General features: G+C 48.4%; 1 protein-coding gene across 4 annotated transcripts in view; it reads left to right on the plus strand.

The window, feature by feature from the left end:
- tnr (tenascin R (restrictin, janusin)) overlaps nt 1-26954 on the plus strand; it is a 177871-nt gene that overhangs the window by 118026 nt on the left and 32891 nt on the right. For 2 of the 4 annotated variants that reach the window (XM_064341665.1, XM_064341666.1), the window contains 8 exons: nt 6798-7061; nt 9640-9755; nt 13231-13381; nt 17010-17279; nt 17944-18147; nt 19570-19659; nt 20995-21258; nt 23468-23734. In XM_064341665.1, the coding sequence (XP_064197735.1) occupies nt 6798-7061; nt 9640-9755; nt 13231-13381; nt 17010-17279; nt 17944-18147; nt 19570-19659; nt 20995-21258; nt 23468-23734 (1626 nt within the window). The remainder of the gene's footprint in view (nt 1-6797; nt 7062-9639; nt 9756-13230; nt 13382-17009; nt 17280-17943; nt 18148-19569; nt 19660-20994; nt 21259-23467; nt 23735-26954) is intronic. The other 2 variants (XM_064341667.1, XM_064341668.1) reach the window with 2 other exon arrangements.

The raw sequence follows: 26954 nt of genomic DNA on the forward strand, positions 1-26954 counted from the left end.
ACACACACACGGACACACATGCAGGCACACACACACACACGGACACACACGCAGACACACACACACACATACACACTCACACAGGCACACACACACACGGACACACGCATACACACACGCATACACACACACCACACACCTCACACACACACACGCACACTCCACACACACACACACACACTCACACACACACACACGCTCACACACACACACACACACACACACACACGCACACACACACACACACACACACACACACACACACACACACTCACACACGCACACACACACACACACACACACACACACACACACACACACACACACTCACACACACACACGCACGCACAGTACCAGCGGGATCCTGGCGTTTCCTCTGCGGACGGCGGCGGCGTTTCTGTGTTTGTGTCCGTAGCCCGAGCCGCTCGCGGCGGGACGCAGAACAACCCCGCGCGGCCGACTCCGTCTCCAACGGTAACCGCGAGATAGGCGCCGGCTTCCCCGCGGAACGGCGCTCGTTTGTCAGGAGCCGCATTCGGCCGGCGGGATTCGTGGCGTTAGCCCGGGCCGGGCAATTTCTGATGCACGCGTAGCCGGGTTCACAGCCCGTTCCCAGAAAATATCTCCTGAACATCTGACGATGGCTGTCATTTCACAAAAGAAAAAAGGTAGGGAGGGGAGAGGAGAGGAGAGGGGGGTTGGGATGGGGGTGGGGGGGAGGCACAAATCATATTAGCGGCCCCGCTCTCCCTATTACTTTAAGCAGGTCCTATCGGAGCCAGAATTGCTTATTTCATTGCAATTAGAGGGAAAATAGCGGAGCGGAGTGTGTGGGCGCTGCTGCGTGGAATACAGAAAAGAAGCTGTTCAATTATTGGGCAGAACACAGAGCTCCAAGGGTTCTGTACTGAAAGTGTTTTATGTAGCCTGCGCAGAAATGTTACAGATGTGCTTTTGCCTTCAATTAAAGTGCTCTGTTTCTGCGTGCCATTAAAATAAATGAATGTTGGGAAACACAATTAGGCATTCTGAGAAGTTGGACCAACCCTCCTGCCTCCGTCCGTACCCCCCCGCCCTTATTCCCCCATCAGCTGACGTCATTTGTCACAAATAAATAATTGTGGAAACTGTTGTCAAAGATACACAAAAGGTGTGGCAGCAATTGAGGTATTCAGACTCACTAAGAGTGGACACCGTTTCCGAGTGACAGGTGCTCTTGCGTACTTCAATATACTTTGACATTGTTTCAAAGACACGATTTTGTTAGTTCAGTGCGCACTTTTCAGCAGTTGTTATCTTTTTTTTTTCTCTTTTGTTAGCGGGAGATTTTTTTGCGAGCTACCGGTTTGTGCGAACTCTCTTTCACCCGTTCCCCGCACCGGGTCTGTCAGAAGAAGTGGCACGCGATAACGATTTAATAGACTTCGCATAATTGAATAAGTCTGGGGGGCCGAGCACGGTTTCATGCACTTAACAGGAGTACGCCAGGGTTAAGGGAATTCGGCGGAACACAATGGAGAATTTTACAGCTGACAACTGGCAATTTTAACCTGATTAATATCCACTGGTGTGTCACTGAGGTCTGGGGGGGGAACAATGGATCTGTAAGGAGTTACACATCGCCCCAGCCACGTGTGTTCTGGAGACAAATGACTATGACATTCAAATGGCACTTTATAAAAAAAGTTAACTTCTTCAGGCTGACTATTCGAGTACATGTGCATAGCAACACTTATGACGTAAGGCAGACAGAACAGACGAGAAGATTGATACTTTACAGCTCTGTATCTCTGTAAATGGGTGTTGAGATAAGAATATATTAGAAATATACAAATGTACATTCACGTGGGGCAGTGTACAATCTTACAATATATTGCTGAATGTATGCTGGCACCAAGTAGCTAATTACACTTACCTGTGTTGTTGATTCCTCCATGGCCTGTTGACTATAATCATCAGTATCAAACAGCAGAAGCTGATTTGTACTATGAAATGAAGGGGATGCGCTGACACAGCCCACCCTGCCATGCGTACGATATAAAGATCAGCATGACTATTAAATTATGCTAACCGAACGCAGCTTCGTTGCATTAATTAACTTCATGAAAGTAATTAAAGTGTGTCAGGTAAACACTCCGTACAATATGATTCCTGTCATTTTTCCAGTACCCAAGATAATATAACGTTATGCCCGTGATCACATTTTCATCAAGTATTTTATTTTTTTTCTTTAAAAAAAATTAACCGTCATACGGTTTTAAAAAGGATTGCGTAACTGTAAGCTGCGCAGAGAGCTTGACATTTAAAATAAGAGGCGAGAGACGGCAGAGAATGGCGTAGAATGTCTGCCGGAAGTCGTTTTAATTACGCGCGAGGCTGTCAGTTTGCCAGTCCGCACATCTGCGGCTCCTGCTCCCCGGTTCGGCACCGGCGCCGATGTTCACCGCCTGTCTGAGTCTGAGTGTGAGGGGCGACGTGAAATGATGCCTGTCTCAGTTTCGGCGGCTACAGAGAAAACCGTTTAAAAAGCAAGGTTTAAAAAACTCTGTAGAACTTCCTCTACCCCTAGATCAGGCGCTGTCCGCAACATTTAATATCCAGTTGACCCTCCCCCCCCACCACCACTTCCGCTTCTCGACGCCCGAACAGCATTGTCTTTTCACCCTCAGTGATTTATCCCTTCGGTGAAGTGCAGCAGTGTAGTCTGGTGGTTAGGAAACCGGCCTTTTGTAGGCGAAAGGTTGGTTGTATTCCCAGGTGAGCTGCTGCTTTTGTACCCTAGGGCGAGGCACTTAACCTGAATTGCTTCAGTAAAACATCAGGCTGTCTTAAAGGATTGTGTGTAAAAATGCCTGGGAATCTGGGAAAGAGTGTCTGCTAAATACTTAAAGGTAAAAATGCAACACTACTTGAGTCGTCAGAACTAAATAAAAAAGAAAAAAAAAGAAAAACATACTTTGGTCTGGACACTGAAGGCTAAAGGACTATAGCTGTCAGCGCACTGATGCCCTCTTTCAAATCTTGGCCTGCCAGATCCTGGTGGGTTATGCATAATAGTCCATAGGCTGGCCTGGGGGTGTTTAGGATTAGGGTTTTGGAGGGGGGGTGGGGGGGCTTAAAGTAAAAGGCAGAGATGGAAAGTCAGAAAGCGCCTGATTTCACTAATTAGTTCTGTCTACTGGCTGAAGAATTGTGCTAATTAGCAAATCCAGGCGATTGGAAACAAAATGCTGGGGAGGACTTCTATTTTCTGAATCTCGATTTTCCACTGCTGCTAAAAAGCATTTTCTTTCGATCTTTCAGTTGACTCCTGTGTTTTGCTGGGCACCCGTCGTCTGCTTGGGGTGGTACGTTCTGCACGCATGGGAAATGACAACTGTGCAGCTAAAACGGATGGCTCACCCAACCTGGAAACAAGCAGGGATTGGCCGTGTGCATTTGTGGGGGGGGGACGCGTGTTCTCCTGTCAGACGCTGGGGACGTGGAGCGAGGCTCCAATCGGCAGCAAAGCAAACTGGAGACAAAAACAAAAGCGCGGATTAAAAAAAAAAAAGTTTGTCCCCAAACTAAATAAATAAATAATTAAGTAACGGGGGCTGCTTTGAGCTAACGAGCTCGTGCTGGTCACAGTACGGCGGGTCCTCTCACTGCGGATCTCTCTGCGCCTCGCCCTCCCGTCCCCACTCGTTTGCTGGTAATTACGAGACGCGGCGGCTCCGGTCACACGGCCGCTGTCTGGCTGAGCGGCAGACCTGCGGGCTGCACTGTGCTCCGCAGACTTCTGAAGGAAAGGAAGCGTGCTTCTTTTAAAAAAATTTTTTTTTTTTTTACCAGTTCGGGATTTGATAAGCAGCGTGTGACAGCAGTATCCCTAATGGCTATCGTGAGGGATCCCTACCGGGATGTATCTGAGGCGAGCGCTTTTATTACGAGCCAGTAAAAAAAAGAAGAAGACACGCATTTGAAAAGACACCGGCCAACTGCCTCTGACAGTTCTCATCTTGGTTTTCTTCCCGTGACTCAAGTGCCGTACCGCAGATGAAAACTGCGCACGCTGGAATTTGCCAGAAACTGCACGGATCCACTAGGAATTGAAGAGGGTGAAATTTGGACCAGAGAATAAGGCTGCCACGCCTTTCAAAATGTTATCTTAAAGGTCTACGAATCTGAGCAGTTGCTGTGCAATTTTGATGCTCGCCAGAGCAGCTCAACCATACCCATTCCTCCTTTGTAAGTGTATGATCAAACATTGGTCAGTGTATCAAAGGGTTTCTTCTTCTATGGTATCTGAAAATACCTGGGAGGATTCTATACTATCTCTGATATAAGCTAGTGTGTATCTTCCATGGTGTTGAATCAGTAATTTTTGCTCCATATTTATTTTTTTATTTTTTGACAGACAATATTGAATCTGGAAACTTCTAAACTTGTTATGATCTGCCATCAACAGATTTTTTTCTCAGCAATAAAAGTGAATTTTTACGTTTTGCTTTTATTCGATTTTGGAGTCCGTTTAGTCAAACTGGGTTCTCTCGGGAAAGCTGTTAGAGTGTGGAGCTGCTTGTTGTTGAAATTCTCTCGCTCAAATGCCGCAGGACCTGAACGAAGGCTCAGTTTGAGTTGACGTGCGGAGAGCATGCGCTGAATTCACTGGGCTATAGCCGTACCTTAAATATTGGGGAAACTGGAACTCTTCCAGTGAAAAAAAGGTGAATCCTAAAACAGTTCAGGTCATGGGGTCAGAGCTGTTGGTGCAGTATTTTAAATTAAAGTCTTTGAATGGTGTCTTTTGGCTTTTGGCCCTCATGAATATGAAACAAGGCTGTGACTGACTGGGTCTCGGTTCTGGTCTCAGGACCGGGGCGGTGACTGCTGTGACCCCTAAAATGGATGAGCCCTACAACTGTCCCCTGACCCCTGAGCCCATGTCTTAAGGCAAATGCCCCTTAATGCCCCCACCTCTGTATTAAAGAAACACTGGGAGGTAGGAGCAGCCCATTTCACCAAAGTGGGGCACCGATTACTGAGTGCGGAAATTGCGTTACAGCATTGCCATCCCACCCGAGCGGGCCACGCCCTTTTTCCTGGCGGCCGACCACCACATATCTATCTCTCCGCTATCTTTTTTTTTGTTGTTGTTTTTAAAAGAGAGTGGACATTCCACCCTCCATTTTTATTTCTCCTCTTTATTCAGACCGGCGTAAAGCAGAGAGGATTACCCATAGAGACGGGCTCACAGTGCAGAAAGCGCCAGGGCCCGTAATCTAATCCCCGACCACAAGGGGGCGCTCATACGTGGGTTGAGAATCGGCTGCCCTCCACAGAGCTGCCAATTAGTCTTTTTTTTTTGTGTGTGTGTAAGACCGGGTCAGAGCTGGGCCTTTGTGACGGGCCTGGCTAAGCGAGCACCGCAGGGCGTTTCATCGCGTCGGTCCGGTGGAGAGAGAAAGCAGGCCGGGCAGGGCAGGGTCGGCCCGGTCCTCTGCCTGTCCCGCCGCAAGAAAACGAAACCCTTTCCCCAGGCTCGGCGCCTCCCGGGTGCGGTTTGACCTCCCTGCCCCCGCAATCAGGTCCAAGGAGTCTCGCAGACTCAAGATGCTGTGAGAGTACTGTGGTGGTGGTGGCGTCGATGTCGTCTGTTCTCGCTAACGCGAGCTTCATTTTAGCCCCACGCTGATTGCGATGGCCAGTTGCCCCGTCGGGGGGGGGATTACTGTATCCTGTTCCTTCAAACAACAAAAAAGCTTTTCCAATTTGCAATAATAAGTGACTAAATTTCCACAGAGTGTAACAGTACTCAGAGAGACAGAGAGATTAGGTCAAAGCCTATGAAATAAAACAGCGCAGAGAGAATCGTTCCGGCTAATAGCTGCAACCTCTAGCTCTCTTCACCCATGCACCGTAATGAGGCTCCATTTAACACGACACGTACTAAATACCAAAAATATGTCTAAACAAGTGTTATATTTAACATTTCTTAGGCTTGCAAATGGAGCATATTTGTTTGCGCACCTTGCAGCCTCATTTCAGTGATTTATGTTGTCTTTGTATTGCTTGGGTTAAGTCACAGGAGACAAAGAAGAAAAACTACATTTGTGAGATTCACCTAGACATTTATTTCCTGCCTTCATTAAGATAAGTTCCACAGCAGAACAGTCCCATGAGCAGTTTCAGTGTATGCATGATGCAGCCAATAAATTTGGCAGGTCTCTTTGTAATTTTCACTCTTTTTCAGTAGCCTAGCTTTTTTGGACAGGTAAAACATGTCAGGTATCATTTTTTGGTGGTCCTTGCATGTTATGCTAATAAGACTGGGCCTTGCCTGGTCTGATTTTAAGATGCTTGATATTCTTTAAGCGGTCGACTTTGCAAACTAGCCCGAGGGAGGATTTGAATGTCTCACATCCTTTGAATGATTCATCCTGTGCCATAAACGAGATGAATCGCTTAAGGGGAATTAAAGGAAGGTCTGCTTGTGCTTTGCTGCTATAAACTTCATCATTATTCCTTCTGTCAGTTGTACAGTAATATGATTTTCTCAGTGCCTCGGTGGTACGGGAGGAGTGCGGCCACCTTAACCCTTTTAGCAGTCGGTTTTACACAACGCTTTTCAAAATTCTATGTCGGTGTTCTAGAACTTTCAGGTACCAGTATAGCGATTGCTGCATCAGCATTGGAATGTTCGATTCCGTTAACATTCTAATCCCGTATTTCCGATCACCCTGCAGGGTTAATGCGTGCTGTACTTAAAGCAACCGACTTCCTGAATGTTGTCGTAACTCTCTCCCCTCCGGCAGTGGCCCCGCCCACGAACCTGCGCGTACGTGGGGTCACGGAGCGCACCATCGACCTGGAGTGGGAGGGCTCCGCGGTGCTGACGGACTACCTGGTCACCTACGCCCCCGCCAGCCCCGGCGGCGTGCAGCTGGACGTCAGGGTGCCCGGCAACGTCACCAGCTGCACCGTCGGCGAGCTGGAGCCGGGCATCGAGTACAACGTCAACGTCTACGCCGTGCTCGACAAGGTCATCAGCGCGCCTGCCAGCACCCAGGTCTCCACGTGTGAGTAGGCCCCGCCCGCCGTTACTTCGAAAACTCCCCTTTTCTCCCACGGTGATCGGAGACTGTGGCTTCGCAAAAGCCCAAAAATTCAACAGTTATCTAGCTCATGGTACCGTGAGTGACTCGCCGATTTGAACCAATCATAGAGTTTTCGCTCCGGAGACCAAAATTGCCTTTTTCGTACGGGTTCAAGATGGCCGACACTCAGCTGCTCCACTCAATATGAGGTCCACGAAGGCTCGCTCTCCCCACTGTAATTTCCAGCACCTCCCCGTACTCTATAATATAAGCAGTGAGCCTTAGTGAGCGTGAGTGGGTTTGCTGAAATGGGTGGAATTGAATTCTGGGATAACAATTGTCAGTTTCAGTTGGAGAATATCAGACGGGAAGCTGTGCTTGGCGGTAGGGCCGCGAGGGAAAGAGGGGCTTGCTTTCGCTCTACCTCAGCAGCTCAATGTTTAACCGAGGCGGGGATCCTTTATTTGGACGGGGAGTCACCTCGGCCACGATCCCAAACGCTAATTCCACGGTAACTCTGAAATGTGACGGTCTCCGGTCCTAGAGGGATAGAGGGTTTCTCCCCCCCCGTCCCCCCCCCCGCCCCTGCATTAGAGCACCCTGGATTAGCTCTAACGTGATTAGATGCGCCTCTGGAAGTGAGAGTGATTGTGAGCGCGCATTGTGAGAAATTGAAATTGGAATGGGATGTAAGAGAGAGGGGGGCGAGAGTAACTGACCCCGGTCCTATTAGCGAGGAGTCTTATTTAGAGCCCCTGAGTCTCTCGCTTCAAAGGGAAGTGATCCTTTCATTTGGAGCAAAACTAATGAGTCACCCACCTCCACGCAATACGCCGACACAGCAGAGTGGGTTGGGCAGCTTGGCTCGGATCCGAGAGCGTCCCTACGTGCGGCGGCGCCCCAGCACTCCCGAGGCGCGTAACCCGGATTGATTCGGCAAACACGGCCGGGCCGTGTGAATAGATCGCTCGCATGAAGGTGCGCTATGTAGGGTGCCCCAGTTATGGATTGAGGTGTGCTTGTTTGCGCAGGGGCCTTTGATTGCTCCTGAAAAACGCAGCTGGCTGGTTCATTTCGGGGGGAGCGCGCGCTCTCGTTGCCAGCGGCTCCCGTTCGAAACGGGACGGCTCAGCGTTTCCACAGGAGCACCTTTTTAGGCGCGGCGTCCTTCAGCGGCGTCGCAGCTATCGTCGATCGGATTCGGAATCCTCCGACGCGTCGGCTTCGCCGCCGATGACTCTCCGGTCCCAGGACAAACATCGACCCGGCGCGCGAAGCTCAGCTTAGCAAATTCATTAAAATTCATCTATTTAAACTCAAGCAGAGTTTATTTGAGTCCACGATGGATACGAAGGTGCTCTATTAGTGTGAAATTTTCTCCGGATTTTGGACCGAGTATTTTTCTGAGAATGAGAAGAGCGTACTTCCACAAAGCTCCTCTTTACAGAGCGCCGCAACAACAAACAGACGCCTAACAGGTTTGGCGAAGCGTGTGGAGGGTGGGCGGGGGGGGGGGGGGGGCGGGGGGGTACGGGTCGTGCGCAGGAGGTTCCTGGGAAAACAGCCCAGCTTATGCCAACAGGGAGGTGATTAGCCGTCCGCCACCTGCTGGGTAAAAAATACCAGCCTGGCAGGGCATGGCTCCACACACGCTGGCCGTTAGCGATACGGCCGTGGAACGGAAACCCCTGGATTTACAGCAAACGCTCGACTCTTCCATATGGACCGGGACCGTTCTGTGGAAATTTACAAGCCTCTGGTTTTTTTTTTTGTTTTTTTTTTTTGCCAGGCTGCGGTTAACTGTGAAATAACAAAAGGAAGCGGAAAGCAGATCAAATCTGACGAGAAACATCTCTCGAGCAAATGCTGTGGGCGGCGGGGTTTTTTTTTTTTTTTTACGGGCTGTTTGGCGGAAATCTGGTATCGGCGTCAGCTCGATGACCGCGTTTGGATTCGGAGCGGCCAAAACAAGAGCGAAGCAGCCTGCCAGTCTGATTTTATTACAGTTCCTCGAACCCCTATACAGTGACACAATAAAAAGTCAGGGACCCGTTCGTTTGTATGGAAATAGCAGTGTTGTTTATTCTAGGAAGACAAAATGGTATCAGTCAAGTGCTTGCAGTTTGAACCTGGATGAAATGGAACCCTTCAGCCCTAGGCGGGGAGGTTGGGGGGGTGGGGGGGGTAGTGGCGCAATGTCAACCCTTCCACTGAGGTTTGCCCCTGTTGTAAAACTCCCATGCGCAGAAGTTGCCTGTGAGCTCATAATGTGTCAGACACGGAAGACAGGGAGGCAGAATTGCTCGCTACACAAGCGTCCCCCCTTCCCGATCCCTCCCACGCTTCCGTGACATCACCATCTCCGTAGAGACGCGCCCGTCGACACCCCACTCGTGAGGGATGCTGTTTGTGGAAGCTCATCCCTCACTCTCTGGGGGGAGGGATTGCCTCTCTCCTGAAAAGGAGGGTTGGGGTGTGGGTGGGGTGGGCTGGCGGTAGGGTGATTGATTGGACGCATAGGCGATGGAGACTAATGATACATCTCCCCTTTCCTTTACAGATCTCTCCAATCCGGACGGCTTACTCTTCAAATCCATCACTGAGACGTCCGTGGAGGTTCAGTGGGAGCCCTTCTCCTACTCGTTTGATGGCTGGGAAATTAGCTTCATTCCAAAGGTAAGGGTTCCTACAGGAGGGGGGGGCCCACCCGAGGGGGCCCACCCGAGGGGGCCCACCCGAGGTCGATCTCAAATGGGGCCGGGTGGCTATTGACGCCGAAACGCGCGAGGGTGATTATTTTCAGCCAAGCGTGGGCACGTGCTGCTCAGTTTCCTTCTCCCCACTTCGTTACCATATGAAACGCTGGGCGGACCCTCGGCCATATTGATGGATTAGTTATTATTATCATTAGTTGAGATGCCGTTCATCATGTTCTTTTAAATGGCATAGTAATATGCAAATGAATACTTTTGCCAAAGAAATATAGTGTTATACACAAAGCATTGCTACTGTTCCTTAGGTATCTATGGTCTTTTCTTCAGTTCTGCTTGCCTGAGATCCTCTTTTCACACGAAGTGCAGAAAGAATCACTTTCTCAGGTTCTCTCGGCAGAATAAAATGGCCGGCATTAAAATCGGAGTTAAATCTTAAGTTCTGGGAGTTTCTTTTTGAGGTAGCGCCCCTCCAAGAGCTGAAGTAAAACGGGCCTGTTTTTTTTTCCCCGTTCCGCAATCCGAAAGCTCTCGCGGCGAGCGGCGGGACGCGCTGTCGACGAACGGGCGGAGGGGACACGGAAGCACGCGCGTGCGGTCGGCGGCGGCGGCGGCCTCTCGCCGGCTTTTGGCGGCGTTCAGGCGCCGCCGCCGGGCCGCTGTTAGCATCGGGCGCTGTTAGCGTCAGCCGCGCGGCGGACGGCATCCTGGCGCACAGCCGGTCTTTCTGCACGGCGAAGCCGCTCGCCAGCTCCGGCACAGCGAGGGGAGTCCGCGGGCGCCCGTCTCTTATTCACGCGCCTCGGCGTGGGGGGGGGGGGGGGGGGAGAAAGGGCCTCGCTTCTGGAACATTCTCGAGAAGAAGTCTCGGTTGGAGTCGGAGTCGGCGCCGCGCAAATCTAATCAGACGCCAGGCGGTTGTCCGCGCCGGCAAACCTTGACCGCGTGCGCACGCAGCGCGTGTAATTTGAGGGGGAAAGCGCCGGGACTATTTTCTTGTCGCAAACAACGAGAAATTAGCGGTTCCCTGCCGGATTGGTGGTTGGATTCTTGTCGCTTTTGGCGGGTCGATGCGTGTCTTTCGAGAGCTTAATGGCGGCAGTTTCAAAGTTTTCCCGAGTTTTCTTTCGCCTCGTCCGCACGGCGGACGCCGCGTCCTCTTCGCGGTATCATTAATTTAATTGTTCTCTCTGTCAGGTATGCGTGCGGCGGGAGGGGTCTGGTCGGCTCGAGGCTTTAATGCCGCGCTTTCAGATGAAAGGAAGAAAAATAAAAAGAAAGAAATAAATAAATGCCGTCGATACAAATGCAGAGAGAGCTCTTAGTGCCGAACACAAAGGAGCGTGAGGTGCATTTGGGTCAGCGTGGACTTTAATCTTGAGGATTGGGTGCGGGGGTGCGGATGGGAGCGAGGGAGGGGGGCGAGATGGCCCCCTGTGTGCGAGCTTCTTTTCTCCCTTGAGGCCTGGGCTCGGACTTCTCTCCCCGTCACTAGGGAAATCATGTTCCAAGCTGAAGCCTCAACCCCCTCTGGATATAATCCGACACCAAGGAGCCGTCCCCCGATTCCGCCAATCCACTAATGGCTGTCAGAACAGAGGAGGATGCGATGAGCCCGCTATCGACAAACAGTCTCTCTCTCGAAAATTACCCCATCCCCGTCCCAACCGTTGGCCTTAAACCAACTCCTTAGATTGTGAAGAAAATCACAAAGCGTTCAATCGAGACCTGGATGGAGGCTTGGGTTATCAGACAACAGCGTCAATTTCCTTTACTAATCTATGATGAAGGAGAATGTCGGCTTGTTTTGACCTTTGTTTTTTTTTTCGTATTTGTTTATGTGCCTTTGTTAATTACATGTTTATTTTGCTAATGTTTGCTGCTGGTGATAAGATGAATTTCCCCACTGGGCACTAATAAATCATATTTTAACTGCTTTGCCAGCAACATTTTTTTTTTATTGTTTTGAAGGGATAGTTCACGTTCTGGTTTTTTAATGTTATTTAGGTGTGATTATTTAAATGACCTGGACATTTTCTTTAAATTTGCAGTTAAGGAAATTTGGGATATTACATACAGTTACACCTCAGGAAAAACAAAAAAAACAAAAACAAAAAAAAAAAAAAACATGGGCACTTCAGGCCGGAGCTGTTGCTAAGTCGTTGCAGAATGTATCATTAAAAAAAGGTTCCGGATACAGCATACAGCGTCTGACCGCACGTTCCACTTGTTTGACCGGGTCGAGTGCTCCTGCATTTCTCTGCTATTTTCCGTTTAACGTGTTCACCTGGAGAATGGCTGATGCAACTCCAGGTCAAGCACCGCACTCAAAGACACGTCTGTGAGACAGGCCGCTGTCCTGCATCCTGCACTGATTCATAAAGCTCACCGTCCGCCGTCCTTTCTCGCCGTTACGGACACTGCCACCCACGTTCCTCTCCCCTTTTTGCACACACGTCTTTCTCTGGCGCGTTTTTGATACGAGTAGGACGGTTGAAAATGACTCCCGATGAAGCCGACCAAATGAACACATAAATGTGCATAACGAATGTCATTGTGACATAAGAAAAAAACGAAATAAATAAAGCTTGATATCCGAGCGATGAAAATGGCACCTGTTGACCCGCTTCGGTAAGCGCGTTCAGAAGCGGGCGATGCGTCGTGCCTCCCCTGGCACTGAGTGCCTTCGGCGCCGCGTGGGCTGTAGCGCGACCGCCATAATGGCGATCATTTTTGGCGAAGTGGTTAATGGGTTCCGGGAACCCGCCGATGACTGCGCGCCTATTTCTAATGCCGGAGCCCTGGCTGAACGTGTGTGCGTGTGTGTGTGTGTGTGTGTGTGTGTGGGTGTGTGTGTGTGTGTGTGGGTGTGTGTGTGCGTGCGTGTGGAGTAACAGTGTCTTTGGCTGGGGGATAAAGACGGGGTGGAAGACATTAGAGGATTCGCTGATCCCAATCCCCCATTAGAATCCCTGATGTTAGAAAGTACGACGATTTAGAAACCTTTAATGGTGACACGAGGCATTCACATCCCACTTACCTTTTCACCTTTCATCATGCCTCTGATGGTGATGATGATGATGATGATGCTGATAATTATTATTAGTATTAGTAGTAGCAGTAGTGGCAGCAGTAGCAGCAGCAGTAGTGGTAGTAGTAGTAGTTGTTGTAGTAGTAGCAGCAGCAGCAGTAGTAGTAGGAGGGCTAGTGGTAGTAATAGCAGTAGTAGTAGCAGCAGTAGAAGTAGTAGTAGTAGCAGCAGCAGTAGTAGTACTAGTAGTAGTAGTAGTAGCAGTAGTGGTAGTAGTAGTAGTAGTAGTAGTAGCAGCAGCAGCAGTAGTAGGACTAGTTGTAGTAACTGTAGTGGCAGTATACTATCCTTCCTATGTCTCTACACTGCATTGCTGGACTGATGGTGGCTGTTTCGTGTGTTCTGGCAGGATAATGAAGGGGGCATGACAGCCCAGCTGCCCAGCACCATAACCTCCTTCAACCAGACAGGCCTGAGGCCCGGGGAGGAGTACACCGTCAACCTGGTGGCCCTGAAGGACCAGGGGCGGAGCCAGCCCGTGACCGCCACCGTCGCCACACGTGAGTCCCGCGTGCGTTTCCGCGCCACCGCGACGAGGAGTGTGACGCTCTTACGTGCGTGCCTGGCTCCGCCCACCTGCGAAGCCGTTGCTTTCCGTTCTGACCCGCGGACGTTTCTGTCAATGCCCTGCATGCGGGTGTGTGTGTGTGAGTGTGTGCGTGTCATTTTCTGTCCTCTAACACACCGCTGCATCTACGTTGTGTAATCGCTGTCATGGCGATTGCTGTGGTCGTTCTCACTTCTGTTTCCGCTGCTGCCTCTAGCCAGTGGTCCGTACCTGAGTCTCTCCTCGGCCCCACCAGTCTCTGTCTGTATCCTTTTCCCCGTCTGTGACTCTGTTTGTGTCCGTGCTCGAGTTTGTCTGTGCCTTCCCCCTCTCTGCATCTCTGTCCTGCGTCTGTCTGCACATCTGTGATTGTACGCCCATCTGTCCCTCTGTCCGTCCGTCTGTCTCTGGAGTCTCTCCCACCATCTTCACATCTCAGTGAACCGAAGGGGTAATTAAGTCCCCCCATATTTCAAGAGTCACACACAGCTGCAGCTAATGAGAAATGTCACATTGATGAATGGGTCAGTCTGCCAGCAATTATGCACTTAATGTAAACCTCACCCAGAAATTCCTCAGACTGACAGTAAAAGACACAAGGATTAAATTCAATTAAACTTTTTCATAACATTCCAGAATGCATTTCTTGCAATGGAAACCCCATTAATGTCCTCAAGAGTCACTGCTGGTAGTAATTCAAGTGCTATCGATTATTAATGAATGATAATTAATAATTCATGCACGCTGCAGATATCTTATTTGTCAGAGTAAGACAGATGTGGAGTTTCTGAATCATTTATGCTAGTGAAGATTTATTACTGATTCTAAGAAATGGAAAATGAAAAAAAGGTTTTTTCAAAAATGGTTATTGAGTCTGGGATGTCCTGCTACACAAATTACAGATTGTGCAAATGTACATAAAATTCTGGGAAAGCCAAATAAACATTCCGTTTGTCTGGTGTGTGTGCGTGTGTCTGGGTGTGTGTGTGTGTGAGAGAGACTGTATGTGTCTGTGTGCAATGTGTATTATTGTGTAAAATGAGTATATTTTTGTGCGACTCTTTCAAGTCTTATTGATTTGCCTTTATATATTCCAAAGTCATGGAACAAAACCTTATGAGGTGGAGAACTGTCGATTTTAATATTTCAGTATTTGAACATGCACGTTTTATTTTACGGGCAGGCCCCTACAGACCATTGATCTTGGTCTTTCGAACCATGTTTCAGAAACATTACTTTAAAGGAAGGGACCAGTGCTCTCAGTGGACCTCATTCACAAAACTTTTCCTTAAATCGTTCTTACTTTTGTTCTTAAAAATGTTCCTGAGAAAAACCAATATGGGATTCACGATTGCTTTTGTGCATATCCCAGGTGCATGAGATGATGAATGCTGACTGTTTGTAAATTTTATGTGCCATCCTGTTCGTGTGATTAGCACAAGGAAACAGCTATTAACAAATACAGATAAGAAGAAAATGATGAATGTCAAACTTTTCCTACGAAACGTTCTTACACACAGTTTACAATCAAATGTGATGTTTTGTGATTGTCTATGAATGCATGCGGCGTTGAATAATAACTTAAAAATTTGTCATGATTTTTCTTCTGGAAATGTCTTATAAATGGCTTTAGTTGAGCCAGGTTGGCTTAGATTGTTCAGATGCCCCCGGCCCCCCACCCCCACCCCCAACCCCCCGGTGAAACAGACAATGTTATTGCCAGAGCAATCAGTAGAAAAGCTATTAGACTTCAATACAGAACTCTCCAGTGTTCACTAATGCATTTTACAGATGTACCACCACGACCTCACCTGCTTAAAAAAAAGCATTTAATGTTGTTTGTATCGCTCACTCCGAATAATAGGTCATAAAAAAGAAACAGTGTCAGCGCTCAAAAAAATATCTAACTCAGAGGTTAATAATGCTACGATTGTTCATTTTTGAAAATTGCTCAATTGTATTATTAAACCCTGATATAATTTGCCAAAGACATGCCACCATATTTAAAAAAATAAATAAATAAAACATTTAAAAAAATAATTTAAAAAAAATGTAATGCTCTTTGGATTTCTTGGGATAGGAATGTTTGTGTGAGTAAATCAATGTTCTCAGCAGGAAGAGTAATTTCTGAACAACTGGCCCGACAAGATTGCCTGAGAGCTGCTTTTCTGTGAGTTAGGGGATTTCATTTGCGCCCGTAACAATGCAAGCGTATCCATGCTCAATAAAGCCTTTGTCTGTATCTATTAATCAGACGCACCTCAAATGAACTGCAATGTGAATGGAAGCCTCTGATTTTTTGGTGATTAGACTCCGCACACCTATTTTGGGAGTTTGAATATGAGGCTGCATAAAATTGGCAGAGTTTCTGTAATGCAGGAGCATATAAACAATTAATTTAAAGTTAAAAAATTATTGACAACTTGGAACACAATGGTGTTTGCTTTATTTAAGTGTGTAAGTGTAGCATTGAGCAGCATTCTGGCTGCTGCTGTTGCTCGGAGGCATCCCGGGGTGTTAGAGTTGCACATTGGAATAAAGAGAGCGTTTTTCTCCACACAAGTGCGCCTCAGAGATGTCCAAAGACTTCTCAAAACCCGGCCGCAGTGTCAGGCAAAAGAAGAAATACTGGAGGAGATAAAAGATTTCCTGGAACAGCACAGACACGTGCTTCTGCTCCTGCGGCATTAAATCTTCTCTTCAGGGCGAGATTCCTTTGTTTCTGGCTTTTTGTATTTCGGGTTTGACAGCTGCGTCTGGCAGCGAGATCTCTCTTTCCGGAATCTTCCGCCGCAATTGCCCTTCCGGAATCAAAAGGCTATCGCTGGTTAATTGACGTCGTGAAAACGTGGGGGGAAAAGATTAGCTTTTAATAGCCATGGCATTGTTCGAGCCCCCCATGTTAATGTACTGTGCGTAATTGCTCTTGGTAAATTCCCTACTAAAATGAACTTTATTTTCTCAAGTTGCAGTCCTTGCACGTGCCCCCCCCCCATGCACCCACTCAACCGAAGTGGCAGAGGTTTCTCTGGTTCACACAGGGACTGTTAGCAGCGCTCTTTTTTTAAAGAACAACATCATTGCATCACTTAGCGTCCCTCTGAGAGCGTTAGACAGATAAGCGCTCTTGTGATCATTGCTTTTTTGCGCTTGTTATATCCTTCGAGCGGTTCGAGAAAGGGCTGCGATTCTGTGATGTTTCTCTCCTGCGCAGCGCATGAATTATTCATCTGCGGAATCGCTCGCTGTGACGACGCCACAAATAACCGACACTGCTATCGGGATGAGGTGTTACGCACCTGTCGAGAGGTGTTTTACTATCACCGCTGATAATGTGCTGATTATTATTTTCTCAATTTGCAATTACGTCCTGGAACTTTCCGTGCCGAAGCGACACTTGCTGAACGATATCCAAGGGGACCTTTGCCCTCGGCCCTGTCCTGCCACCCCAGGCTTGCTTTTGTGTGTGTGTGAGGGGGTGAGTGGGGTGAGTGGGGGGAGGGTCTAGCCAGGCCGCTATATAAAAGTCGTTTTGTAACACGCGTAGTGCGGATTAAAAACACGGCGCCGTCCTCCCGCAGTGATCGACGGGCCGAGCAACCTGGTCGTGCGCGACGTCTCGGACACGGTGGCGTTCGTGGAGTGGGCCCCGCCCAAGGCCAAGGTGGACCAGATCGTCCTGCGCTACCGGCTCCTGGGCGCCGAGGGGCCCCGCACCACCTTCCGGCTGCAGCCCGCGCTCAGCCAGTACTCGCTGCAGGTGCTGCGGCCCGGCTCGCGCTACGAGGTGTCCGTCAGCGGCGTCCGCCGCGGCAATGAGAGCGACGCCGTCTCCGCGGAGTTCACCACCGGTGAGCGCCGACCCCGACCCCGCCCGCCCGGCCGGAACGGGCACCGCCGTCTGCTCGGTTTGGCACGCGGGAGAAAAAATAAACTGTTCTGAGACTGTTCATTACAAAGCACTGTGTACTCTACATATGCACCCATCATTAGTACCGGTGTTAGTGCTGAAGAAATGCTGGTCAGAGCTGCGTAGTAACTACTAAGCATTTTGTCATTTAAACTGCATGCCTATCCATCATCATCATCGCCAATGTTCGTGCAGAAAAACAGTTCTGACACGAGACATTTGACAAATAAGTACACTGAGTACTTATTTACATTATGGTGAAATATTATTGTTCGGACAAGGCCAGTTATTGTGTGAAATTTCTGCAGCGCATGTCCGTTATAATATTTCTTTTTAGACAGTCCTTGTGCAGATAAGTGCAGCTAAGTGTCTTAGCGTGTGATTTATGTGCATCTGGAGGGAGGCTTTTTGTTTATCCTCCCGTACGGGTCAGTTGTTCTGTGTGCAAAGTGCTGCTAATTGATTGGCTGGGGGATTTATTGCGCACCCCGCGGCATAGAGGCTAGCGTAGCGGCCAGCTCAGCGGACAGAGCAGGGATGTGAGCGTGGATGTGACGCGGGCGACTCCTGGCGACTCCTGGTCTCAGTTCCCCAACCGTCTGTAGTTCTGTCGTTCTTCTCAGAGCTGGACGCGCCCAAGAACCTGCGGGTGCTGTCGCGGACGTCCACGGCGCTGGAGGTGGAGTGGGACAACAGCGAGGCGGAGGCCGAGCTCTACCAGGTGGTGTACAGCACGCTCGCCGGCGACCAGTACGACAAGATCATCGTCCCGCGCAACGCCGGCCCCACCACCAAGACCACGCTCACAGGTGAGCGGGTTCACCTGTCTCATTTCGGGTTCACCTGTCTCATTTCATCCCGTTCTGTCGCCATTTACCTCCAGAGGTGTACCGAAGGTGCTACTCTTACAAGCATACAGAACATGCACACATAGATACATACGTAGATACATCCATACATACTTACATACGTACGAACATACACACACACATGCATACATACATACACAGCAATAAATACATACACAGCACAATGTTTAGTGTGATATCATTTCCAGACAGAGTACTTTAGAATTCCCATGTTACTCATATAAACTGTATATACTTTGTGCATACATATATACACATGGGCAGTTAGAGTTCAACAAGAGTTCACCAGCAAAGAAGATCCTAAAGGAACCTTGTGCTGCAGTGTGCTTTTTGCCGGTGTGTGTGCGTGTGTGTTGTGTGTGTGAGAGAGAGAGAGAGAGGAAGAGACAGAGAGAGAGAGAGAGAGTGTATTTCCATCCACTGTATTTTCTATTTACTGTAGTATGTTTTCTTATTAATGTTTAGCTTTTCAATGTCTAAACGCTTGCTTTGGCAATATGTACAGTGTTACGTCATGCCAATAAAGCCATTTGAATTGAATTGAATTGAATTGGGAGGGAGAGAGAGAGAGAGAGAGAGAGAGAGAGAGAGAGAGAGAGAGAGAAGGAGGGAGAGAGAGAGACAGAGAGACGCAGAGTCTCCTGGCTCCTCCTGGCTGTAATTCCCTGTCTTCCTCTCTCCGTTAAGTGGAGCCGGGTGCCTACCAGAGCACGTCTGGATGAAGTCCAACCTGCGGAAGGCCCTGTCAAGGGCCACTGCAGTCAATGCGGGCGTTCTGCTTTTTCTGTTAACTGATAAGCACACCAGTTGTCAAATTGATTTTTCGCTCTGAATAATTATTGGTTTTAACAGAGGATGCTAGCAAAACTCCAGAGAAAACATATTGACGAACACCATATTTTCCCTAGCCTGTATAATTAATGGGATTTCTAAAAGGATGTTATTTGAAAACTCATACCGCAATGCTCATGAATATTTGTCCCTAGGTTTCACATTATACAGAAAGGACTCTGTTTTAATTGTGTGAAGTGGCACAAGTGAATTTCCTTATGCGGAATCTCATCTATATGACTTGTAAATTTTTTATGTTCTTCTCTTCATACGATACGGTAATTGCTCCTTTTTTCAGCCCCGCTATTCTGTGTGCGGTATCATGGCAACTCATTAGCGAATACTCGGTAAAGGTGTATTGGGTTTAAGAGGGTTTCATCAACTTTAGTGTTTAAAATATCCTCAGAACCATCGCTCCCCACACACTCGACGTGTGACATTTGGAACAGCAATTAAGTGGAAATGCGTACTGTAACATACTATCTCCCTCCCTCGCCCCCCCCCCCCCAACCCTCCCTCACTCAACCATAGACCTGATGCCCGGGACGGAGTATGGAATCGGAATATCTGCCCTCCTGGGGGGTAACCAGAGTTCCCCAGCAACAATGAACGCTAGGACAGGTGAGTGTCTGCCTCTTCTGTACACCAGTGCAGAGCAACACATCACCGGTGCAGTTACATTTAATGTACAGGACAGGAAAGGGTGGAAAGAATGGGGTGGAACTGGAAAAAAAGAGCTTTATCTAAAACCATTAATCAAGCCATGGACAATATCTGCAAGAGCGGAAAAATCATGGGTTCTTTGAGACACATAATGGAAGTAATTTGAAGTACGTGCGATTGTAAGTTAAATGGTGGAGGGGTGTAATAAATTAGATCTTTGAGGAGCTGCATAGTTATTTTCCTAAATGATGCTTGGGTGCAGATGCATTTTTACATTTCCTGTGTAGTTATAAGGTTAGCTTTGTCCTCAGGGAGCTTGAATAGTGACTGAATGTCCTCCTTTTGGGAAAAGCTCCGATCACACATTCCGGAGTGAAGAGGTAATGGCAATTTGTGTTACAGAGGACTGGCGTCCTCGTGTGTGATCGGTGGAAAACTTTGTACAGGTGGGAGTGGCTTACAGATGTGGCTGAACATTCTAAATTGTGGGAAAAGGGGATAAAAACATTTTAAAAATGTCACATAAAAATTTTTTTAATTCACAGCACTAGAATAGATCCCAGTAAAAATAAATAAATAAATAAGTAGAAAGTACGAGGAAGAATAAATAGCGTCAATTCTCAGGCTCCTGTGTAGGGAAAAATACCCATGTGTCCATCTGTGTTGATTACATTGCAGGTAAACACAGCCTAGCTTCTGTTGTTCATGAATTGTTAATGCTAGCATATGTCACCTCTCTTGTATTATGATGAAGATGTTTGAGCTAGATTGTCAACAGTGTCAGCAAGCACCATGTTTACAGTGTTTTCATCATGCTTGCTGATTATTATACAAATGTAATAAATTTACCGTTAGTTTAATTCATATGTTAAAGGAAGACACTACTGTTTGTTACCACTGAAAGTAATTTTGACAGAATGGGGCCGCTAGAAAAAATCAATATATTGTAGATTATTGCTGGATTTTATGGACATAACAGAAACTCAGCCGTTTATTTTGAACATTCTGTTGCACTACTATAAGCATGTGACGGAATACCAAAATCATAGCCTGAACATTCCAGTTTCATGCATTTTACAAATGTTCATATGGAATGGGACCACGATCAATACCAGAAACATGTCTTCTATACTGGAATATAGTGCTGGAAATTCCTGTTGAGAGAAGTATATTGGAATTGGAATTGGAACTTAGTGCAGAAACTGTCCATCAGAGCCGTCTATGGAATCTGTGTAGCTCCGCCCTGCGGCGCCCATATTTGGTAGCTCCCAGATCACATGACCTCCCCCACAGGCTTGGACGTTCCCATGGACCTGACGGTGACGGCCTCCACCGACAACAGCATCTCCCTGCTGTGGGGGCTGGTCCAGGGCCCCATCGACCACTACAAGATCACCTACACCTCCTCCGCCGGCGTGACCACGGAGGTGACCGTGCCCAAAGAGCGGTCGGCCATCACCCTGAGCGAGCTGGAGCCCAGCACCGAGTACACCATCACCGTGGCGGCCCAGCGCGGCAGGCAACAGAGTGCGGCCACCACCATCGACGCCTTCACAGGTAACCCAGCCTTCACAGGTAACCCTGGCCTTTACAGGTACCCCAGGCCTTCACAGGTACCCAGGCCTTCACAGGTAACCCTGGCCTTTACAGGTACCCCAGGCCTTCACAGTAACCCCAGGCCTTCACAGGTAACCCTGGCCCTCACAAGTAACCCCAGGCCTTCACAGGTAACCCTGGGCCTTCACAGGTAACCAAGCCTTCACAGGTAACCCTGGCCTTCACAAGTAACCCCAGGCCTTCACAGGTAACCCTGGCCCTCACAAGTAACCCCAGGCCTTCACAGGTAACCCTGGCCTTCACAGGTACCGAGCCTTCACAGGTACCCCGGGCTTCACAAGTACCCCAGGCCTTCACAGGTAACCCTGGCCTTCACAGGTACCGAGCCTTCACAGGTACCCCGGCCTTCACAAGTACCCCAGGCCTTCACAGGTAACCCCTGGCCTTCACAGATACCCGAGCCTTCACAGGTACCCCGGGTCTTCACAGTGCACCGTGCCTGTCTAATAGTGCTGTTATCTGCTGGTGGTCCCCGTGTCCTGCGCCTGTCTAACAGTGCTCTTATCTGCTGAAGGCATCGGTGCATGTGTATGCGGATTAGCATTTCCAGAAAATTCTAAAGACAAGAGTCAACAGTACTGTGAGACAAAATGTTTTTAGATCTGAGACATTTTCAGATTCAGACTCAAGTAAAATGTGTTGTGCTTGTAATATCCAACGTTGCAGAGCACATGGGGTGAATATCAAGTTCAGTGCATGTGCCTGTGCTGATACCCAACACTGAATGTATTCGTGCTAATACCTAACAGTGACTAAGTACTTGTGCTGATATCTAACACTGAACATGTACTTGTGCTAATATCGTATACTAGCCATGTACCTGGATTAATATGCAACAATAAACCCATACCTTCACTAATATCAAGCGCTGAACGCATGCAGCATTCTGACTTACATTATCACTGAACACACACCTTGCTCTAATACCTCGCATTGCAGCGCGGGGATTGAATTCGATAAGCCTTTCAGTCTAAATTTGCATACTGGACATATAAAAGAGACCTGTCACAATTTGCATAATTGTTTATGCGCCGAGTGATTTGTATTCAGGAGGCACGCCCAGTCACGATACTGCAGGACCGCAGTCCAGCCAGTTGTGCGCTTGTAGGTCTACGCACTGTTCATTTTTCAAATGTGCAAAAGGGAAATAGATCAATGGCTCCGTTTTCAGCAGCCGAAAAACCTCACTTCAGTAATTAATAAGGTTATGGATACTGTACTGCCTATGCTACCAGTCATTCAGGGTCCCAGCTGAAGTGTTCAATGCAGGCGGTTCAAACCACTTTCTGTATATCTGCGTCCTGTGAGAAATGAACATAAATTATAAACAAAAAAATAAAAAATAAAATCACGTAGTCAAGCTTTTCATTTCGAGCAACATGGGCAGTGGGAATCCTTCCAGAAAACACCGAAAAACTGTTGTGTAAGAGTAGCCTTCCCTTCAGGGAAATTTCTTTAAAGGGAGCTGTGCCTAGCCTCGATTCCCAGCCTGGAGCAGTGACAGACATAAGTGTGGTTTCGTTTTCTCCTTCAGGTAGTTGTGCATGCGTGTGCCCTGTGTGTGCATTGTAAGTTTACATCTGTCGCCATGGAAACCATGCTCCTTTGCTCATCACATCGGCTTAAGGGTCCTTCATCTGTTCAGCTGAAAAAGGCTGTCTCTCCTTCTCGCTCTCCTTCTCTCTCTCAATCTCTCTCTCTCTCCTTTATTCCCTGAAAGGAAGCTTGATCATGGAAGCCTCAGCTTGACTAAAATTTCACCTGGACTCTCCAGGGGCTTCAGTTCTTTTTTTATATTATTATTATTATTTTTTTATCATTACCACATTCTCGCCTGTCACAGCTCTACTGTCACAATTGTCCACAGCCACAGTGCCTCCTGCTGATGGAGCTGTCACCGCAGTTGACCATTCCAGTACTCAACCTTTTTACGTCATCATTTCCCAGAATCCCTCAGTCCTTGCTGCGACTAACCTTTCTGACGCCGCGCCAGTGCTCGTCATGTCATTTTCCGCTGCTTCTTGTCACCCCCCATCATCTCCGGCTAGCGGCCTCCCCCCAGAGACGCGCTGACTCCTCCACCCCACCAGGTGGCGCTGCTCGTTTCCCCCCCCCGCTCTCGCCCTGACCGATGGCGTTTGGCTTCCAGGGTTCCGCCCGGTCACGCAGCTCTACTTCTCCGACGTGACCTCGTACTCGCTGACGGTGGCCTGGAGCTCGCCGGCGCCGCCCGCCGACATGTTCATCCTCAACTACAGCCCCCAGGACGGTGGGGACACGCTGGAGGTGACGCTGGAGGGCTCCAAGACCCAGGCCACGCTCAGCGGCCTGCTGCCCTCCACCCTGTACACGGTCACCCTCATCACCGTGCAGGGCGACGTGACCTACGAGCCCGTCACTGGCTCGGCCGTCACAGGTACCCGCTACGTCATTACATCACATCTGTTCAGCAGGCGCTTTCATCCAAAGTGACGTACAATGAGGACTAGCTAGTCTGCAGGTGAGCAGAGCACTAATTTAGTTAGGAAAATGGCGAGCATTGTTGGGCTGAATGGCCTGTTCTCTCAAAATTATATTATGCTATATTTATGTTATGTTATAAGTACATACCAAAGGTCATTGGAGCAACTACAGAACACAGGTTCGATACTCATACAATACTCATTTTGTACAGTAATTTATAGCCGTGAACACATTAAGTCCAGTACACACAGTGAACATCACTGACCTAACCTGTACTAAGACAAACTAGAAGGCATGACAAGCTACAACATCAAGATAACGATATCCCATCATGCACCTCTCACCCCACGACCGGAAGCCTCCGTGGAGACTTTCAGTTAGAAACACGGGGGCCTCGTCACAGCGGCAGTATTTTAGAGCTCAGATTTAACGGCTGTAGCCTGCGTTAGCGGTTCCGTTTCCAGGACGCCGCGTACGATTGACGGAATATTTATTGGCGCATTATTTTAATTCATTACTTTTTTCCTTTTCGCGAAGATGCTTTGTTTTGATTGTGTCACAGTCAATATGTGTGTACACTCTGGCGTTCACCTCACCTTGTTTTATATACTTTGTTATAATCCTCTTTGGATGAGCGCATCTGCTACATGAATAAATGTAAATGTAAACCGACAGACTCGTATAAGAGCATGCCAAGACTTCTCCGAGAATCTGTTTTGTTGGAATCAGTTATTCGTGAAGATCTCCAAAGCAATAAGAGACCGATTTTTTCCCCCCTCCCTTCTACAGCACCGCTCATTGAAGTCTCCAGCTTTATTTCCATACTATAATATTTATCAATATTTAATGAGGAAGTCTGATGGATTTTGAATGAGAGTGAGCTCTGCTGGGCAGGCATGAGGAGCTCTGGTCGAGCAGATGGAGACGGATGCCGGTCCTGAGGAAGCCCACATGCGCAAGAGCTGCTTTCATGTGTTACTTTATACCCCAGCGAAACCGAGCCTTCAGTCCAGTGATTAAGGCATCGGTCTGCATTAAAACAACAGCCACGACAGGCTCAGTGAAGCCGGCGTAAGGGCCAGGACCTGCCGCGGACTGGCTTTGTGTATGTACGCGCTGCTGGAATTAATTCAATATTTTCAAACGGCCCTGCGCCGTTTTGCTTCTAAACAAATAAGCTGCATTGCTATGACTCCCAAACCAGGGTTCGAACGCTTGACCGATCGAAGCTTGAAGTCCACATTGACGTCTCCCTTGTGCGGTGTATATTGCTGGGTTCGAGAGGACGTGAGAAAGGCTGAACACTGCAGTCAAGGCTGGGCCTCCATATTTAAGGCAGGGCAGGAAAAATCAAATAGGGGTAGAACATCCTTAGCATCACCTTATTCATAGAAAACAGAGGAGCTCCACCAATCATAAACTATGTTGATAACGGCCAATAGAACAACGCCCATCGCGATTGGTGGATATTCTTCCTGGAGCCCCTGGTAGTAAATAGTGTCCACCAATCACCTTCGGGGTTGTTGTTGTTTTTCCTGTGTAGTCCATGACTGGTGCAGCTAGGGCAGTGTGACTTTGCTCAAGTCTCTGCAGCTATCCACAGTTAATGCGCTGCGTTGTTTAAATCCGGAAGCTGCGTTGTTGATACATTGTTCTTGACTGAGTTAACAACCTGCTGACTCCAAAGACGTCTGAGGGTTAAACCTCAATCACCACACGCTCAGGCTGCTTTCAGACTCCAGTTAATATGCCTCTTAATCTGTAATGTGTTTTCACTCCTGCTATATTATTACGAACGCTGTGGCTTCTGTTCATGACTAATACAATTCGTGCTTTTTTTTTTACAGACATACATTTGGCACAAATTAATGTGTCAATCCTGAATATATTTTTTATGGTGATTAGAAAAAGGCAAGAACACATATTTATTTATTTTTTTTATTTTTATTTTTTTTGGACCAGCGAGGGCTTCTTCACTGATTCCTCTCATTTAGGGAGATAAATCGATCTGAGCGCGTGCGAAACCGCGTTTCAGCGTTTCCTGCCATATTTTCTCATTAGCTCTCTCTCCTCCCGCAGCTGCATTGCAGATCCTCCTCCATGCTTTATTTCTTTATGAACGCGTTCCACGCGTAATCCTCTCTTAATTACCTCTGCTGGAACGTGGGAAGTGGCTGGAATATACCTCCTCCACCGCCGCCGCCGCCGCCGCTGCCGCCAGCCAGCAAGCTGTTATTTACAGCTGCCGAGCCCGGGCGCGGTCTCCGGACCCCACCCCCGATGCAAAGAGGTGAACTTTGCACAGAACCACCTGCACGCCCCTTCCCGGGCCCGGTTCCGGGAGCTGCCAATTTTTCGGTAACAATAAACAAGCGGCGCTCCGGCCAGAATCGAAACGGATGCGTCGAGTTTTGGGGCTTTTGGATGCTGCGTGCGTGGGAGGCTCGTTTTTCACACGGGCCAGAAGCCATTTTTGAAAACATGCCTGTTTGTCAAATGATATGCCGCTTGATGACTGAGAGGGAAGCGGGGGGCGGGGGGGGGTGGGGGGGGGGGGAGCGATTCCAACGTGGCTTGAAGCCACGCTCCATATCGAGTCTGCTTTTGCCAAAAATGTGATGCTAAGTAGGGGCTGGGCTTGATTAGAACTTGGACAGGAGACCTGACAATGAACAGCTTTCTGTCAGAGGTGATGTTAGTCAGCCAGTAGGGGGCGATCTTCTCTCTGGATTGTTTTAAATCCAATGTTCCAGTTTAGTGATTGGGGCCACTGCCCTATACTGGGTACAGTCCTCTGAGAAAGACCTTAATTCAGGGGCCTGGTTCTGTGGCCATTAAACATCCTGTGAAACGTAATGAAAGGCCAAGGTTGCTGACCTTGCCGTCCTGGCAAAATTTCAAAAACTGGCCCTCTGCATCTGGCCATTTCCACCCATCACCCCCTCCCCCTCCCACTACCCTTGTGCTATCCATTGCAATCTCTGCCCACACTTCCTTACCAGCCTATGGCTTAAAAGAGAATTGAGCTTTTTCTGCCTTCCTTTTTGAATGAATACAGTGACAGGACCAACTGTGTGTTGCTGAAAAATATTCGCGGTGATGGCTGGAGGTCGGCTTTTGCCCCTCGTCATGCGAAAGGGCTCACAGGGGTAAATATACTGGGCCCCGGTCCC

This window comes from Anguilla rostrata, chromosome 6 (genome assembly GCF_018555375.3).
Source record: "Anguilla rostrata isolate EN2019 chromosome 6, ASM1855537v3, whole genome shotgun sequence".
NCBI lineage: Eukaryota > Metazoa > Chordata > Actinopteri > Anguilliformes > Anguillidae > Anguilla > Anguilla rostrata.